At 40.8% G+C, this 16,671-nt stretch overlaps 1 protein-coding gene across 9 annotated transcripts in view; it reads left to right on the top strand.

Moving 5' to 3' along the window:
• neb (nebulin) overlaps window positions 1-16,671 on the top strand; it is a 55,781-nt gene that overhangs the window by 36,194 nt on the left and 2,916 nt on the right. The window contains exons 108-137 of one of the 9 annotated variants that reach the window (XM_029530815.1): window positions 541-645; window positions 1,650-1,751; window positions 1,865-1,972; window positions 2,062-2,166; window positions 2,270-2,374; window positions 2,469-2,573; window positions 2,665-2,769; window positions 2,847-2,957; window positions 3,060-3,170; window positions 3,350-3,451; window positions 3,857-3,961; window positions 6,097-6,210; window positions 6,495-6,599; window positions 7,212-7,316; window positions 7,845-7,949; window positions 8,582-8,692; window positions 9,416-9,526; window positions 10,325-10,438; window positions 10,524-10,628; window positions 10,755-10,859; window positions 11,257-11,361; window positions 11,799-11,891; window positions 12,264-12,356; window positions 12,814-12,906; window positions 13,406-13,498; window positions 13,959-14,051; window positions 14,527-14,619; window positions 14,998-15,090; window positions 15,504-15,596; window positions 16,320-16,412. In XM_029530815.1, the coding sequence (XP_029386675.1) occupies window positions 541-645; window positions 1,650-1,751; window positions 1,865-1,972; window positions 2,062-2,166; window positions 2,270-2,374; window positions 2,469-2,573; window positions 2,665-2,769; window positions 2,847-2,957; window positions 3,060-3,170; window positions 3,350-3,451; window positions 3,857-3,961; window positions 6,097-6,210; window positions 6,495-6,599; window positions 7,212-7,316; window positions 7,845-7,949; window positions 8,582-8,692; window positions 9,416-9,526; window positions 10,325-10,438; window positions 10,524-10,628; window positions 10,755-10,859; window positions 11,257-11,361; window positions 11,799-11,891; window positions 12,264-12,356; window positions 12,814-12,906; window positions 13,406-13,498; window positions 13,959-14,051; window positions 14,527-14,619; window positions 14,998-15,090; window positions 15,504-15,596; window positions 16,320-16,412 (3,081 nt within the window). The remainder of the gene's footprint in view (window positions 1-540; window positions 646-1,649; window positions 1,752-1,864; window positions 1,973-2,061; window positions 2,167-2,269; window positions 2,375-2,468; window positions 2,574-2,664; window positions 2,770-2,846; window positions 2,958-3,059; window positions 3,171-3,349; window positions 3,452-3,856; window positions 3,962-6,096; window positions 6,211-6,494; window positions 6,600-7,211; window positions 7,317-7,844; window positions 7,950-8,581; window positions 8,693-9,415; window positions 9,527-10,324; window positions 10,439-10,523; window positions 10,629-10,754; window positions 10,860-11,256; window positions 11,362-11,798; window positions 11,892-12,263; window positions 12,357-12,813; window positions 12,907-13,405; window positions 13,499-13,958; window positions 14,052-14,526; window positions 14,620-14,997; window positions 15,091-15,503; window positions 15,597-16,319; window positions 16,413-16,671) is intronic. The other 8 variants (XM_029530817.1, XM_029530818.1, XM_029530816.1 and 5 more) reach the window with 8 other exon arrangements.

Here is a 16,671-nt window from a genome sequence, read left to right as displayed (position 1 = left end):
AGGAAGATGAGCCAGGTAAACGCCCTGGTCGTCTCATACGACCGGCCTGCCTCCTCTACTGCTACCTCCAGTCCGGTCCTCCAGACCTCTGACACTGGTGCATGAGGTGTCACCAGACCTGCTGGTGGTCATCTTCGCATGACTCCTCCAACAAGACCTATTTCTCTACGTCTGTATCGTTGTCTACTCGTTCTATTTCTTTCTTGCAGGTTTTTGTAAACAGAGCCACTCAAATAGCAGCTGGAACGTTATCTTGAGTGAGCAGGACTTACCTCTATCTGTGCCATCGGAGAGACAGCCTGATAGCTCTTAATTTGATAATGATTTAATTAAGTGTATTAAATTATGAGCAAGGTAAGCGAAATTATGAGAAAGTCAAACTAGAGAAAGGTATTATTTCTGTCACTCTGAGGGCACAGATGAGGACAAACAGCTCCTTCGTCACACTTGGACCTCCGGAGTGTTTCTCCAGTCCTCCAAAGTGTTACTGGTGTTTTCATCTGTCCTCAACTATGGCATGCTATGTGTGTGTGTGAACAGGTAAAATATAAATCCAGAGCAAAGGATCTACTAAAGAGTGGCTGCAATGAGCTACTCCGTCCTGACATCCTCACAGCCCTTTTCTCAACCACTATGGGCAGTAAGGTAAACAGTCACAGAGCGATGAACCATGGTAACTCCACCCCCTGTCCGCAAACAGGCAGAAAGTAAACACTGTGTAGTTTTCAGACTCAAGAGTCATTTAGGAAAGTCACCACTTCCTTCGATCCTCCTGGCTGTTTCTGGACAGGGTCCATTCATTTCATTTATTCCTAAAGGGACTTTAACTTCCTCATATTCCACCCTCATCTTTCATACTTTAATCCATCCATCATCCAGTTACTGCTCCTCATGCCCCATTGTCTACAAGCCTCCTAACTGCAGTAGATGCCCAACAGTCAGTAAATTAGATCACATTTACAGATTCTGCAGACCTTCACCTTAATCACCTGTTTTTGGCTGTGGATAAGTGACTCCCACTTATTTACATTGTGTATTTTTTGATGCTACTGAAGAAATTTGACTTTCACTGTCCTATTGAATAAAACTCATATTTATTGAAGCCGCAGACTAAGATATGGTGAGCAATACCAGAATGGCCGGCATGAACTTCGTGGGCACTGCAGACTTTCATGATTGAATGGTGATAACATGTCTTTGTCTTCATTTTCATCTGGAAAATAACTCCCTTCGTGTTTGTGCATGTTTCATAAAGCATGTTTTAAAAACACATGTATGGCACCACATCACTTATTATATAGACATTATTATTATTATTATTATTATTATTAGATAGGCTTTGGACTATATTGCATTTAAATGTTGAGTATAACTGATTTAGACTTTTCTCTTATAGACCAGTGAATTTAAAACAAAGTAATCATTTAGTTTTTACACCTGGTTTATATTACTGTAACTATCAGAAAGCCTTCATCTAAATTCACAAAGTCACATTCAGCATCTCTTATCACAAAGTCATTCATCCCATCTCTTGAATAGTTTTTGTCTTAAGCGCCATAAATTAGGCACAAGACTAGTCAGAAGTCATACATCAAATTGATAATGAGTGATGACTGTCTTGTGTTTTATACGTTACTCTCCTCCATCAGTGGAGGTACAGGGAGCAGTATGAACGGGCCAAGGACAAGTTCACCTCCATTCTGGACACTCCCGAGTATGAAACCCACAAACGCAGCAAGAAGATCAGTGACGTAAGTTTTTGTGTTTTGTTTCCTGGGTTTTAAAAATTGTATACTGTTTTTATTTATTTGGGTTCATTCTTAATTTAATAATTACTCCCTATGTGGTGATTATTCCTCCGTAGATCATCTATAAGATGGAGTACAACAAAACCAAGGCTAAGGCCTACACCTTGCCTTATGACACACCATACCAGCAGCACATGAAGAGAGTCAAGGAAATCACCAGCAACGTAAGTCACACATAGATTGGCTCCAAAATATGAAAGTTATTTTTATGTTCTTGCTTCATGTGTTTGTTTTTTTTTTATGTGTTTTACAGCTGAAGTACAAAGAGGTGTATGAGAAGAGCAAAGCTCAGATCAACATGGACCCTGAGGCTCACTCCATCCGTGCTGCCAAGGAGGCCTACAAGAACATCAGCAATGTAAGTGCCATTAAAGAAACTCATCTGAAGCATTATTAACGACTAAATTTGAGCTCAAAACGCCTGAAAATATTCATAAAACGTTATCTTGTTTCATTTCTAGCTTGACTACAAGAAAAAGTATGAAGCCACCAAGAACAAATGGATCTGGACAACAGATAGACCTGACTTCCTCAATGCTGCCAAGAACTCAATGCAGCAGAGTGATGTGAGTTGCTGCTGCTTGTTTATATGCGTGACTAAAATTTTTTAATCCTGCGTCAGTATTTTTTAAAAATTTCTCCCTTTTTTTTCACCCACAGGTTGACTACAAGTATGACAAAGAGATGCTGAAGGGCTGTGTGATACCTGTTACCGATGATAAACTGACCATCCTGTGCAAGAATAATGCTGAAATGGCCAGTCAAGTAAGTAACTTTGACTCAGAGCTCACTCAAAGCTACTATAGAATGCATTGTTTAACGTGTTCTAATCTTTCCTTAATTTCTGTCCCTCAAGGTGAAATACAAGTTGAAGTATGAGAAGGCAAAGGGCCACTACATCCCCGTCAACGACACTCCTCAAATCCTCCATGCCAAGTCTGTGCGAACTTTGGCATCTGAGGTAAAAACTCTTCACTAAACTTTGTACACCTGAAAAAATGGCATATTAGACTGAAGCTAATGTTTTTATGACCACAGAGCAAATACAAGGAGGCCAGCAAGAAGGAGATGCAGTCCGGCTCATTCACTACCTTATCCGAGACCCGTGACACAGCCCACAGCAGGCAGATCAACAAGCTCGTCAGCAAGGTAAAATGTTCTCTTTTATTTTTTACCAAATGGTCCGAAGCATTCCATAACGCTCAACTCCTTTTGTACTGCTGGCTTTGACCTTCCTCTCACTCTTCACAGAATGTGTATAAAGAAAAGTTTGAAAAGGAGAAGGGCAAGTCCGTGTACAACAACATGATCGTTCCACCCGATGTTCAGCATGCCATTGACGTAGCCAAAAGTCAGAGCAACGTGAGTCATCCCAACGATTGTGCTAAAATAATGTTGTTGTTTTGTTTTTTCATTTTATTCACAGCATGAGGTTGAGGTAGCTTCACCCTCTCTCTGTTTTCCTGTTTGCCTCAACTCTGTTTAGTTAACAGTACAAAAGTGATACTTTAGTCTCCCCTTTCCGCTCTCCAATGTCACAGATTAATTACAAGAAGGATGCCAAAGCCAGCCTGCACTACACTACTGTTGCTGACCGTCCTGACATAAAGAAGGCTACTCAGGCTGCCAAACTTATCAGTGAGGTAATCAAGTACATGCAAACTCTAAAGACTAACACCTTTTACACAGAAATACAGACATATGTGTATGCCCTCTTTGCATCAAATGTAGTAACCCACACAGGCCCCGTAGTTAGCCCAAGGTAAATGGAAAGCCACACTTATACCCTACAACACTGGCCAGCAAGTTATTAGTTTCAGTTATCAGCAAGACCTTTTATTGAAAAGGCTCAAACACTGTGAGTTGCATCCCTCAAAAACAAAATATTGTTGTTCTTCCACCACTGACCTCCTGGAAATACAGCACACAGTCACTGCAGGAATGTTGATTTGCCATCAAATAACACCTAAACACAAGAAATAAGGAAAAAAAAAAACTGCCTTTTTCTACGTGGTCCACTCATTCCCGTTTGGTCTGATTTTCATCAGATTGGCTACCGTGAGAAGGCCCGTGAGGAGGCAAGCCGCGGAGGCTCTCTGGCCCACCGCCCAGACATCGCTCTGGCCACTGCGGTGTGCAAGCTGAACAGTCAGGTACCCAGCAAAAAGCCCAGTTCTCTATAGTCACCATCTGTTAGGGAATGCTTCACTTATGTGTTTTGAATTCGTGACAGATGGAATCAGTCAGTGGAAGCCAAATTACACCAGCAAAGATCGGATACCTCGGTGTCACTGTCAGACCAGCTTCCATAAGCTAATTTTTGCAGACTAGTATTGCTGTCGTAGACGCTTAGCAGCAGTCATATAGGGCTAACTGTATAACTAGCAGCTCTCATCTAATGCTTCCTCTGCCATCCTGCATTATAATCCATGCCTTAATCTGCCATTGTGAGTCCATGAAAGTAGATTTATATATGTTTAACTGCTCATTTCATTGTACATGTCCCACCACCATTCTTACAATTGTCCTCCCACGCTGCTCTCCTTCTCTCATCCTTTACTTTGCTCAGCTGTTTTCTCATATCTGTCCTTTGCTCTCTCCTTCCATAAACCCCTAGTCTGTGTGTTCTCATCCTTCCATCTCACTGCGCTTTGTAGGTGGAGGATAAGCCCTCCCTCCATGGAGCTGCTTCATACGATACCCCCATGATGCGCCACATTAAGAAAATGAGTGCCGTGACTAGTGATGTAAGGAGGTTCATGCCCTGAAACCAAAAGGCTGCCACTGTCCGTGTCCCTTCTGTCCTTCTGTTTTCATCCTACTTGTTTGTTAATTGCTGATTAGTGGATTTCCAGTTCTACTGCAGGATTCACTGAGTCATGATACAAACCACAAGGATGTTTTTTGAAAAGATATGATGTTCTTATTTTGAGTTGAGGATCATGTGCACCCTTCACTCTTTACCTTCCCTGACAAGCTTTGGCTCATTGTTAAGCATAGACAAGCACTGCTCTACAAGCTGCATGCTAATTAATATTATTTTATTAATTTATTTTCTTTTTTATTTGTTAATATAATGAATGATGGAGTACAGTGTAGGAGTTCTGAAAAGTTTTGTAGATTGATTTATTAGATTTCCATGTTTTTTACAGCGTTTACGGGGTTATGCTCTGTCTCACTTTCTCTCTGAAGCTGGTTGACCTGCTGATTTTAAGAGCAATCCAGACTGAAACACATCCACAATCATACTGCCTCACCTCTCCCATATATACTAATTTATATATGAAGTCCATGTTCTGTTTATGTGGATCACAAAATACCATATTAGACTGCAATTTGCACCAAAATGCATCTCAGGTGGTCACATTGGAGGTTTTAGGTTTAAAGAAATACATTGAAAATACAAAGAGAAACAAGCAGAGTTTAGCAGATTGAATTTTATGGAAGCTGGAACACAAACTCAGTTGAGACTCGCCGAGATGCATTTTAATGTCACGTATGAATCCATGCATAAACTGGTTACAGCTGGATGCATGACATTAGGCCAGAACACCGTCCGAGGGCGTCTCCACAGCTGACCAGCTTGGTTTTGAGAAGATTGTTGTTGTTTTATTTATATGGTTTGTTACAGCAGCTGTTGTTCTAACAGGAAAACTCCAGCCTAAATCCCATCAACCAGTTCTAAACAAACTCCGGTGCATTTGAAGTAAATGCACCGCCGCAGAATCAGAGTGACTGCTTTCCACAGTCTTTCCTTATTATCTACAACAAACCATGTGCTCAAAACAAACCGTTAATCCGATTGTCAGCTGTGGGTAAACAGTGCAGCACCAAGAACTGTCCAATGATTTTTGTCATTTCTGGTAAAGCAGAAAGACCAAACTGATTTTCTTCTCAAGCCTACAACCAAAATGCAGATGTGAACCCGCCCTTTTGAGACTTTCTTGTCCTCCAGCACCAATTGTCACTATGATTTCTGAATGAGAGTAAGAAATGAATTCATGCATGGAAAATTGAATAATTTTTAGAAGATAAACTGTTTGACAATAGTTTTTCTTGTATAACAAGGGATACAAACTAAAGTTAGATGTCAACAATAAGAAGAATAAAGTCAATAACATTTAATATAAGGAATCATTCACCCATCCCTTTTTATACACTATAAAAAAAGGCATTATGTCATCACTTAAATGTTTCCAGTGTGATGGATTCATGTAAATCTTCCAGTTTTGGCCTTCCAAATTAATCTGCCAGCGCTAACTCTCACATGTACATCTGATCCTCCTAGTTGAAGTACAAGGAGAAGTTTGATAAAGAGATGAAAGGAAAGAAACCACAATATGACCTGAAAGAAAGTAAGATTTACAAGACGATGAAGGAAGCCAACGTGCTGGCTAGTGAGGTGAGTGCTCACATAAGTTTCACCTGTCTGTAACGCAGAACAATAAAAGTGGTGGTGTTTGGGTTCGACTAACAGTAGGGCAAAATCATGAATGCCTTTTAATATCTATGTGCTGTTTTGAAGGATGTTGTTTCTTTAGATAGATAGATAGATACCTTATTTATCCCAGGCTGGGAAATTGCATGTGTAGTCTACATTTTTGTTCATCTGCAAATATTTTAATATCCAATACCTACATAATATCACTAAAATGTCCTTTTTGTAATCATCAACACTGTCTGTAGGTGAAATACAAGAGCGACCTGAAGAAGCTCCACAAGCCTGTGACTGACATGGCCGAGTCTCTGTCCATGCAGCACGGCCTGAGCACCAGCAAACTGTCCAGCGACGTAAGACATCACCAAGCTTTTAACCTTCACACGTTCTCACCCAGGGAACTGCTGAGAGTCAGATAAGTTTTCAGTGCAGTCGACTGAAATCTGTCTGATCTCTGCGTTTCCCTAACCCCGTCATACCACGGTAACAACACGTGCTGCAGATTCATGGTTTCATTCACTAAGCTCCCTTACTCAAATATCCATTATTCTCTGACCTCATCTGGTAGTGATCCTTACCCACCCTTCTCACCTTTGACCCTCCCATACTATCACCTTCTGTAACCTCTACTTTCATTTTTTAAGGTGTTTTTTTTTCCTCCTGTAGTTTCTACAGAACTACTCTTATTAATGATCTCTTAACAAAAATATGTGTGCTCCTCCTCTGATTTTTAAAACGCCCTCCCTACCCCACACAACTTAACTCCCATTTTTAATTTTCACTCGTTGTTTTGTGAGGATGTCACATTTTGACACTCTTAAAAGCTCTTATCACGGTTATAAAGTTACTGTTTTTGTTTCTTGCATAAAATATGATTTAATGGATGGGAGCCAAATGCAGACAGATGCTCCTTTTTCTTGTTTGCTGTACTGAGCTCTCTTACTTGACTGGGAATTCCCGTGTAGTACTGCTACAAGAAGAAATTTGAGGAGAGTAAGGGTCACTACCATATGATTCCTGACACACCAGAGCAGCTCCATCACAAGGAGGCCTCTGAACTTCAGAGCAACGTAAGTGCTCCAGACTCTGGGGGGGGGTCAGCTGACACTGCACAACCTCCCAAAAACACCACTGTGGGTTTCAAATGTTTTTTCTTGTGACAGATGTGTATTTGTTAGCGGCATCTCATATTTCTATTTCCCGCTCCAAATGAGGATATCATTGCATTCATTTAAATTTGTGAAAAACACAAAACAAAACATGCAAGTGGCTGCTGAATTAGCTTTAAGATAATTCTGATGGACAAGGAGCTAGAAAAATTTGAATTTTACTGCTCAATAAGAATTAATTCACTCTTAATAATAAAATCTATGATATACAAATATCTATACTAGGAATAATTTTTTGTTTAGTTTTAGATTATGAGATGAATTTAGTTTTGTTTGCTATAATGTTAATACATCTTGAACATGTCTTATAGTTTTCTATGTTTTTTGTACAGAAATGAATGAAATCCCATCTTGCAATGTACCTCCATGATATTTATCAATCCGTCTGTTGGAAACGGGCGACGTGACATTTTTATCATGCCACTTCAGGTGAAATACAAGGAGAAGTATGAGAAGGAGAAGGGCAAGGCCATGCTGGACTTTGAGACACCTACATATGTGACTGCAAAGGAGGCCCAGCACATGCAGAGCCAGGTAAATACTCTGTCACCTGTGTTTTGTGTAGCTACAAACAGCGTCTTCTTACAGCCCTCCTTCGCGACGAAGGAAGGATTCTTCAGCGCCTGCTCATGTATTAACATGTATTGTCTGGCCTCTTGGTATATATTGATATGCTTCAGCTTGTTGGATGTCAAGCTATTGTTTATATTAGACTTGCAGAACGTTTTTGGAAGTTTGGCAGTTTGGGAAAAAAAAGCATTTTACAGTGCCTTTAATGCCAGTTTCCTGAATTAAGACAGAGTTTGATCCAAAGTTTTTAAATAACTAACTTCAACTAGTTGTGCTTTGCAAAAAAAAAAAAAAAGAGGGCAGTGTAAAATGTGTTGCCTTGTTGTTGCCTTTATTGTTACCTAATACTCGGTGTAATATAAGTGCAGTCATGATAATGACAAAGGTAAAGGATATGTTTGTCGCAGTCTGGATTATCCATTTTGAAACATGAGAACTGGTTTCTCACAATAAAGAGACTGCAGCTACAGAAATGGGTGTCACTTATAAGCAGGATGGTTTGGACCAAAATGAGGTAACTGCACTGTGAAATTGCACTGCATGCATGTGGTTCTCTGAGCTCTGTCTGTCCCCTGTTTTATCTTTGTGGCCAATAGAAAGACTATAAGAAGGACTTTGAGGAACACATGAGGGGCAAGAACCTCTCAGGCTTGGAGGTCACCCCTGCCATGATACATGTCAGACACGCCACCAAAATAGCGAGTGAGGTAACGAAAAGATAATTCACGATAGTTTCCCTTATCTTACCTCACCCATACCTTATAATCATACTAAGACTATATCACAACCACAGCCCCCCTTTCTTTACACACCCTTTCTTGCTCTAATCCTAAGCGTGTTCCCTCCCTCCTGTAAGTTTATCCATCTAGATCAGTTTTAAGTATTTTGCATGATTCACTACATGATATTAAAAGTATTAATCATGCAACGTTTATCCATCCGTTCTTGTTTCTATCCATCGTCTGAGTTGTTGTAACGTCGTTAGTATTGTTTGTATTTCTATCTGGATCCTCTAACATGTTGGATTCTTAATATTTAAGGCCACCCATCCTCGAGCTGTTCACAAGGAACTGCTTTATGTTCAGTAGTCTGCATGTATGCATGTAAGGATTTGTATGATGCAGCAATGTTTTTAAGGTGATACACTGAATTGAACTGTTTCGTTGTGTCTCTGTTTCCACCCTCTATCTGATAAATGTAGATGCAGTTACCATATCTTTTATCAGGATATTTGCCAAAGTCACCAATGTGTCCTCACTCTGATGGAATCGGGACAATTTAAACTTTTTAAATTGAATAATAACTCAACCAAAACTCCTTCTGTGGAAGACCTGGTGACTTTGAGCTCTGTACTGTCTGTATGTATGCCTTGGCCTGGCCTGCCTGTGTGCCCTTGTCTGCAGTCTCTCTGTTCTTCTGCCGTCCTGTAGAAAGAGTACAGGAGGGATCTAGAAGAGGGAGTGAAGGGTAAAGGGCTAACTGTACTGGAGGAAACTCCGGAGCTTTTGAGAGCAAGGAATGCCACTCAAATCCTGTGTGAGGTACGACTGACAGAAGGGTGATGGAGGTGGCATCGCTCTGTCATCTGAGTGACTTCCCACAATCCTGCTCGCGGTGCATCCTCTGCTGAATCCCATCCCCTCTTAACCGAGCTTCCTCATCACACCAAATGTTTGACCCTCACTCACGTCCCTGCTTCATGACAACACTAATTTTCCCATGATTTTCTCTTAAACCTGTTCCTCCTATACCCTGAATATGTCATATTTTGTTTTATGTTTTGAATTAACATATGTCAGTGTATTTTTTCAGTTATATGTCTTTATGGTTAGTATATTTATTGTTCATGTAGATGAGAAACAGTCGCCCAGTAGGAACTGAAAAAGTCTCTGATTCAGATAGTGCTGAAGCTTTGTACAGAAATCTTTATCTCATCATTACATCATTTTAATATACATTTTTTATTACAATACATTTTTTCATGATGATATGCCCTGGGTTCTTTTTTAATTCATTTCTGCAGCAGAAGACAGGGTGGACTGAAAAGCCGTTCAGATGTTTGTTTTTAGAAATAACATTAAGAGAAAACATGTTTGAAAATGACTAATTGTGCCTTAACTGTCCTTAACTACTGCTGTTTTAAATTTTTCAGTTTTGTTGTTTTGTGCTGTTCAATTACCACATTTCTCCTAACTTTCTATATTCACCACTTGTTTTTGCAGCCTCTCCCCCCCCCGCTCCCTCAGTGTGAATGAGTAGGAGTACATTTGACATTTAGAGTAATCTGCCAGTGGGTACAGCACTTTAATGTGATGCTTTATCACCTGTAACGTTTATAGAGAGAGTACAAGAAATCACTGGAGCACGAGATTAAGGGCAAGGGAATGTTGGCTTTGGCTACAGACACCCCCGACTTCATGAGGGCCAGGAACGCTACAGACATCCTCAGCCAGGTCTGAATCGCATTGTCTAACACCACCCGGTAGCATTTACATAAAATAAAATGAAAATTGTGCTGAGTTGTGTGTTGTCCTGCAGACTAAGTACAAGCAAACTGCCGAGATGGACAGGGCCAGTTACACAACTGTCATCGACACCCCAGACATCATCCATGCTCAGCAGATGAAGAATATTGTCAGTCAGGTAATTGGCTGAACTTTTTTGTGCACTCTGAGAACCTCCTTTTGGTTTGTCGACCTGTGTATCTGGACACTTGTCGCAGTCTTTATTTTTATTGACATTTCTGCTGATTGTGTCCACATCCAATAGAAAAAGTACAAAGAGGAGGCTGAGAAGACCATGTCTCACTATGTCCCCGTCCTGGACACTCCAGAGATGCAGAGAGTCCGTGAGAACCAGAAGAACTTCAGCACTGTAAGTCATATATGTCAGTGATGAACTGCTCTGGTTCTCACAGGGGCAGCATGTCTTTGACTGTTGTAGTCAGAGGTTCCTCCAGTGTCTCACAACTCAGTGTATGTCTCCATGTCCGCTGTAAAGTATTATTTTTAATACTTTAAACTTCTGCACTGTAAGTGGAATGTCTTTTGTATGTTGTTAGTTTAATTCGGATGTTTTCTGTCAGTTTTTGGAGTCAAATCAGTAGAAAAACTTTCTACCTACGTAGAATAACGGAAAACATAGCTAAGATAAACACCTTTTGTTCACTTTTAAGTATTTTCTTGTGTGGCTTTCTGTTTTCTTCTTTTTTTGTCTTACCGTTGTGTCATTGTGAAACATTTTAACTGCATTTTTGTTTTTCTCTCTGTAGCTGCAATACCAGATTGACCTTAAAAACATAAAGGGCAAAGTGTCTACTGTAAAGGACACTCCTGAAATACTCCGTGTTAAAGAGAATACAAAGAATTTCAGCTTGGTATCTATTCCGTAATATTTTTTTGTTAACATTTTCTAACACCTTTTTCTTTTTTTCCTTTTCTTTTACACTTTAACAAACTCTGACATGCAGCCCTTAATTTCTTTAGACCAAATACATATGACTTAACTTCATAAATATGTTGCATTTTAATTCACGCAACTAACCTTTGACAGTTTGTTCTGTAGTTGTTAGTGCTGAGCTTGTGTGTTGTTGAATACTTTGTTGTTGTCTATGTTTCCGGACCATGTCCACATTATCTGTGCTTTTAAATGTCGGTTCTACGTGCATCTCATTCAATGTGTTTTTGTCAGAACAAAATATTTGCTCCCGAGATGTAAAAACAGGTGAATTTAATCAGACTGCTAGTCCTCAATAGGAGAGTTCAAATCAGGCTAACCACTGGTTGCTGCTTTTCATTCCCCGTCCATGTAAAGATTCAGTACAAAGAGGATTTGGGAGGAGGAACAGCTTTACCCAAGACCCCAGAGATGGAGCGAATTAAACGCAACCAGGATAACATTAGCACGGTACTCCACGGAGTGACAGTGCCCTCCTTCCCCTCCTCTTCAACCAGCCCGCCCTCTGTAGTCCCCCCTGATGTATAGAATATAACCAGATCCTTCACCTATAATCTCTTCCAGTGGCCACTTCAACCTTTCTTTTTATGTTTTCATTTTCTATTAAATTTTTTCCCACTAATAATGGAGTTTTACTCGGCCCCCAAAGACCCCTACATCTAAATTAATGAACTTGTCCTCTATTTTGAAAACAAATCATTCCTCATAATGTGTGTGTTTACAGTCATCATGAATGGGAGGAGACGTCTGTGTGTTCAGTACAATGTGCTCTTTGTTTGTCCCTGTCTGACTCTGTATCTGTGTAACTTGTACCATGGGCAGGTAAAGTACAAGGACTCTCTGGGTCAAGGCACAGCCATACCAGACCTGCCTGAGGTGCAGCGGGTCCGAGAAACCCAGAAGAATATCAGCTTGGTAGAGGAACAGTCCTGCTGTAGTCCTGATTTTATCCCCTTAAAATCATTCCTAAAAGTGACCTCTGACCTCCCTACGTAGAAACCTCTCCCCTCTGTGTTTTTACTCAGGTTTTCTCTCCCTCATCCTAACTAAGCTTCATAAACCTTTCCTTTTTACCAGTCCTGGTTTATGACTAGATATGAGGAGTCTCAGGCATCTGTTGGGTTTTTCTCCATGATGATTCATCTCATCTAAACCCAGAAGTCATAAACTAAAAGGCATATCATCCATTTTGGAAACCAAATTTTCCCAGCGTGTCCAACATCCCTGAAATATGTGAAAGCCAATTATTGTCTGCTGCTGTGAAGTGTTTGTTGTTGTCATGAATGGGAGGAGACGTCTGTGTGTTCAGTACAATGTGCTCTTTGTTTGTCCCTGTCTGACTCTGTATCTGTGTAACTTGTACCATGGGCAGGTAAAGTACAAGGACTCTCTGGGTCAAGGCACAGCCATACCAGACCTGCCTGAGGTGCAGCGGGTCCGAGAAACCCAGAAGAATATCAGCTTGGTAGAGGAACAGTCCTGCTGTGGTCCTGATTTTATCCCCTTAAAATCATTCCTAAAAAAATGATCCCTGACTTCTCCCACTTATCAAAAAGTCCACCAGATTTACCTTCCATGTTTTATTACAGATTTATCCTCCTCCAACTTCACTAAGCTTCATCAATCATTCCCTTTTACTAGTGTTGGTTGATGACTAGATTTTGGGAGTTTGAACCGTCTGCAGGATTTATCTCCTTCATTATAATTCATTTCATCTAAACCAAATATAATAGACTAAATTACCTGCTATTTTGGAAACAGATTATCCAGAACTTAACTTCCCAACGTACTCAACTACCAGTGAAACATGTTAAAGTCAATATGAATGACACGTTTTTATTGTCTGCTGCTGTGAAGTGTTTGTTGTTGTCATGAATGGGAGGAGACGCCTGTGTGTTCAGTACAATGTGCTCTTTGTTTGTCCCTGTCTGACTCTGTATCTGTGTAACTTGTACCATGGGCAGGTAAAGTACAAGGACTCTCTGGGTCAAGGCACAGCCATACCAGACCTGCCTGAGGTGAAGCGGGTCCGAGAAACCCAGAAGAATATCAGCTTGGTAGAGGAACAGTCCTGCTGTGGTCCTGATTTTATCCCCTTAAAATCATTCCTAAAAAGTGACCTCTGACCTCCCTACTTATCGAAAAATCCACCAGATATTCCCTCCCCCATCTTAATTAAGCTTCATCAATCATTCCTTTTTACTAGTGTTGGTTGATGACTAGATTTTGGGAGTTTGAACCGTCTGTAGGATTTATCTCCTTCATTATAATTCATTTCATCTAAACCAAACGGTAATAAACTAAATGACGTATCATCCATTTTGAAAGATCACAGAGAACTTAACTTCCCAACGTACTCAACTACCAGTGAAACATGTTAAAGTCAATATGATTTATTTGTTTTTACTGTGTTTTGTTGTCGTCATGAATGGTAGCAGAAGCCTGTGTGTTCAGTACAATGTGCTCTTTGTTTGTCCCTGTCTGACTCTGTATCTGTGTAACTTGTACCATGGGCAGGTAAAGTACAAGGACTCTCTGGGTCAAGGCACAGCCATACCAGACCTGCCTGAGGTGCAGCGGGTCAGAGAAACCCAGAAGAATATCAGCTTGGTAGAGGAACAGTCCTGCTGTGGTCCTGATTTTATCCCCTTAAAATCATTCCTAAAAAAATTATCCCTGACTTCTCCCACTTATCAAACGATCCACCAGATATTCCCTCCCCCATCTTAACTAAGCTTCATCAATCATTCCTTTTTACTAGTGTTGGTTGATGACTAGATTTTGGGAGTTTGAACCGTCTGCAGGATTTATCTCCTTCATTATAATTCGTCTCATCTAAACCAAACGTAATAAACTAAATGACGTATCATCCATTTTGAAAGATCACAGAGAACTTAACTTCCCAATGTACTCAACTACCAGTGAAACATGTTAAAGTCAATATGAATGACACGTTTTTATTGTCTGCTGCTGTGAAGTGTTTGTTGTCGTCATGAATGGGAGGAGACGTCTGTGTGTTCAGTACAATGTGCTCTTTGTTTGTCCCTGTCTGACTCTGTATCTGTGTAACTTGTACCATGGGCAGGTAAAGTACAAGGACTCTCTGGGTCAAGGCACAGCCATACCAGACCTGCCTGAGGTGCAGCGGGTCCGAGAAACCCAGAAGAATATCAGCTTGGTAGAGGAACAGTCCTGCTGTGGTCCTGATTTTATCCCCTTAAAATCATTCCTAAAAAGTGACCTCTGACCTCCCTACTTATCGAAAAATCCACCAGATTTACCTTCCATGGTGTTATTCCAAAACCTTCCATGTTTTTAAGTTTTTCCTTCTTCCATCCTAACTTAATTCCATAAATCATTCTTTTTTTGCCCACCTTGGTTGATAACTTCACTTTGAATTCCCATTTCCACCAGAGATTAAATTCCAATATTAGTTTTCATTCTTGGTCATTCTTTTTTTTTTTTTTTGCATTCCATTCCCTCCCAAATTGAAAACTAACCTGGCTGAATATTTTACCACCATATGTGACTCTTTTTGTGCTATTTTATTTTGAAGCTTCAATACAAAGAAGGAGTGGGACAAGGCACGTCAGTATCTGAGACCCCTGAGATGGAGAGAGTTAAACGCAATCAGCAAAATATTAGCACGGTACTCCACAGAGTGACCCTGTATCCTCCTGTGCTGTACTTTGATTTTCCTCATCCACCTCACTCTTCATCACCTCCCTAACAAAATCTCCTGAGGCTTCACCGATGACGTAGATGTCTGAAGTGTTAGTGTTTGTCACATCACCACCATAGAGCCCAGCGGGCTCAGCTAAACTCCACCGCGTCTCTAACATGACCTGCTTCTTCATTTCTCAGGAAAAACGTGACATTTCATCCCATGTTTCATGTCTGCTGTGATTTTTTTTTTCTCTTTGTTTCTTTGCTTTTTTGTGCTGTGCTGTGTCTCTTAATGTGTCTCTGCTGTTGTCTCTTTGATTGACATGCTCTTTACTCTTTTTTTTTTTTTTTTTCTTCCATTTTATCTGTGTGAACCCCAAACTGTCTGTTTGGTAGATAAAATACAAGGACTCTTTAGGTCGGGCCACAGCTATTCCGGACCTCCCTGAGGTGCAGCGGGTCAAACAAACCCAGAAGCACATCAGCTCGGTAGTTGAACCAAAGCAAACCACGTGTGCTCCTAACTGCTGAGAGTGGACAGTAGCGCCCTTTAATAATGCCCCTCATAAGCCTGTTTGCCCCCCTACACACACTTTTTGCCATAATCTCCATAATCTCATCACTTCTTCACACTTCATCATCACCTTGACCTTAACATAGCCTTCATTTTTAATCCACACATTTCTTTCTTTGTTTTTTTTTTGTTTTGTTTTTTTTATTCTTTCAAATAATCCACAACAGCTGGCCCCTCATGCCAAGTGACACCCTTCTCTTTGGCTTGTGAATACAGTATTTTCTAACCCACAGTCCAGCTTTCTTCACATAAACCCCCCCCCCCCCCGTGTGCTGCTTAGTTAATTTCTACTTCACAGCAAATGAAAAGCTAAATCTCCTGCTGAAACGTATTTTTTTTTTTTTTGCCCACAACATCAATCCTGGCTGTTTTACAGGAGCGACCAGGATGAATCACTCTATAGGACCAATTTCTCAGACTCCAGTTAAAAATAGTCCAAAAGCAAAACAAACGACAGAGTAATTCCTTCTCTCGGATGAATTGCTCTTGAAATTTTCCGGACAAGTGCTCTCTCTTGGTCTACCTCCTCCACAAGTTGGTTGATTCAAGTCTATGAAAGCAGTCCTATAGGTGTGTGGTCTGTGTACGGTTCACTGTGTCTGACTGGCCCCCCCGGGCGCTGTGCTTCTGTCCTGTAGGTGTTGTATAAAGACAGTTCAGCCAAGGGAACGCCTGTGGTGTTCACTCCAGAGATGGAGCGAGTCAAACGGAACCAAGAAAACATTAGCTCGGTACCTGCAGAACCTCTTCAAGAACATGTTCTACATCGTTAACCCTTTTCTAACTGAGTTGACCCCCGCCCCCTTCCCCTCCTGGCTCCAGTTAATCATATTAATTCCCCCCACTGCGCTGTTTAACGCCACCAGCTGTGGTGTGTCACCGCTAACCTCTGTTGTTGAACCTCGCCACTCCATCTGGTCCCGCTGAAGACTGGGAGGCAAACTTTCTTCGACCTCTTAATAAAACTCTCCCTGCTAATTCATTCTTGAA

Source organism: Echeneis naucrates, chromosome 21, assembly GCF_900963305.1.
Source record: "Echeneis naucrates chromosome 21, fEcheNa1.1, whole genome shotgun sequence".
NCBI lineage: Eukaryota > Metazoa > Chordata > Actinopteri > Carangiformes > Echeneidae > Echeneis > Echeneis naucrates.
The sequence above is the reverse complement of the archived record's forward strand: the minus strand, read 5'-3'. Positions and strand labels throughout refer to the sequence as shown.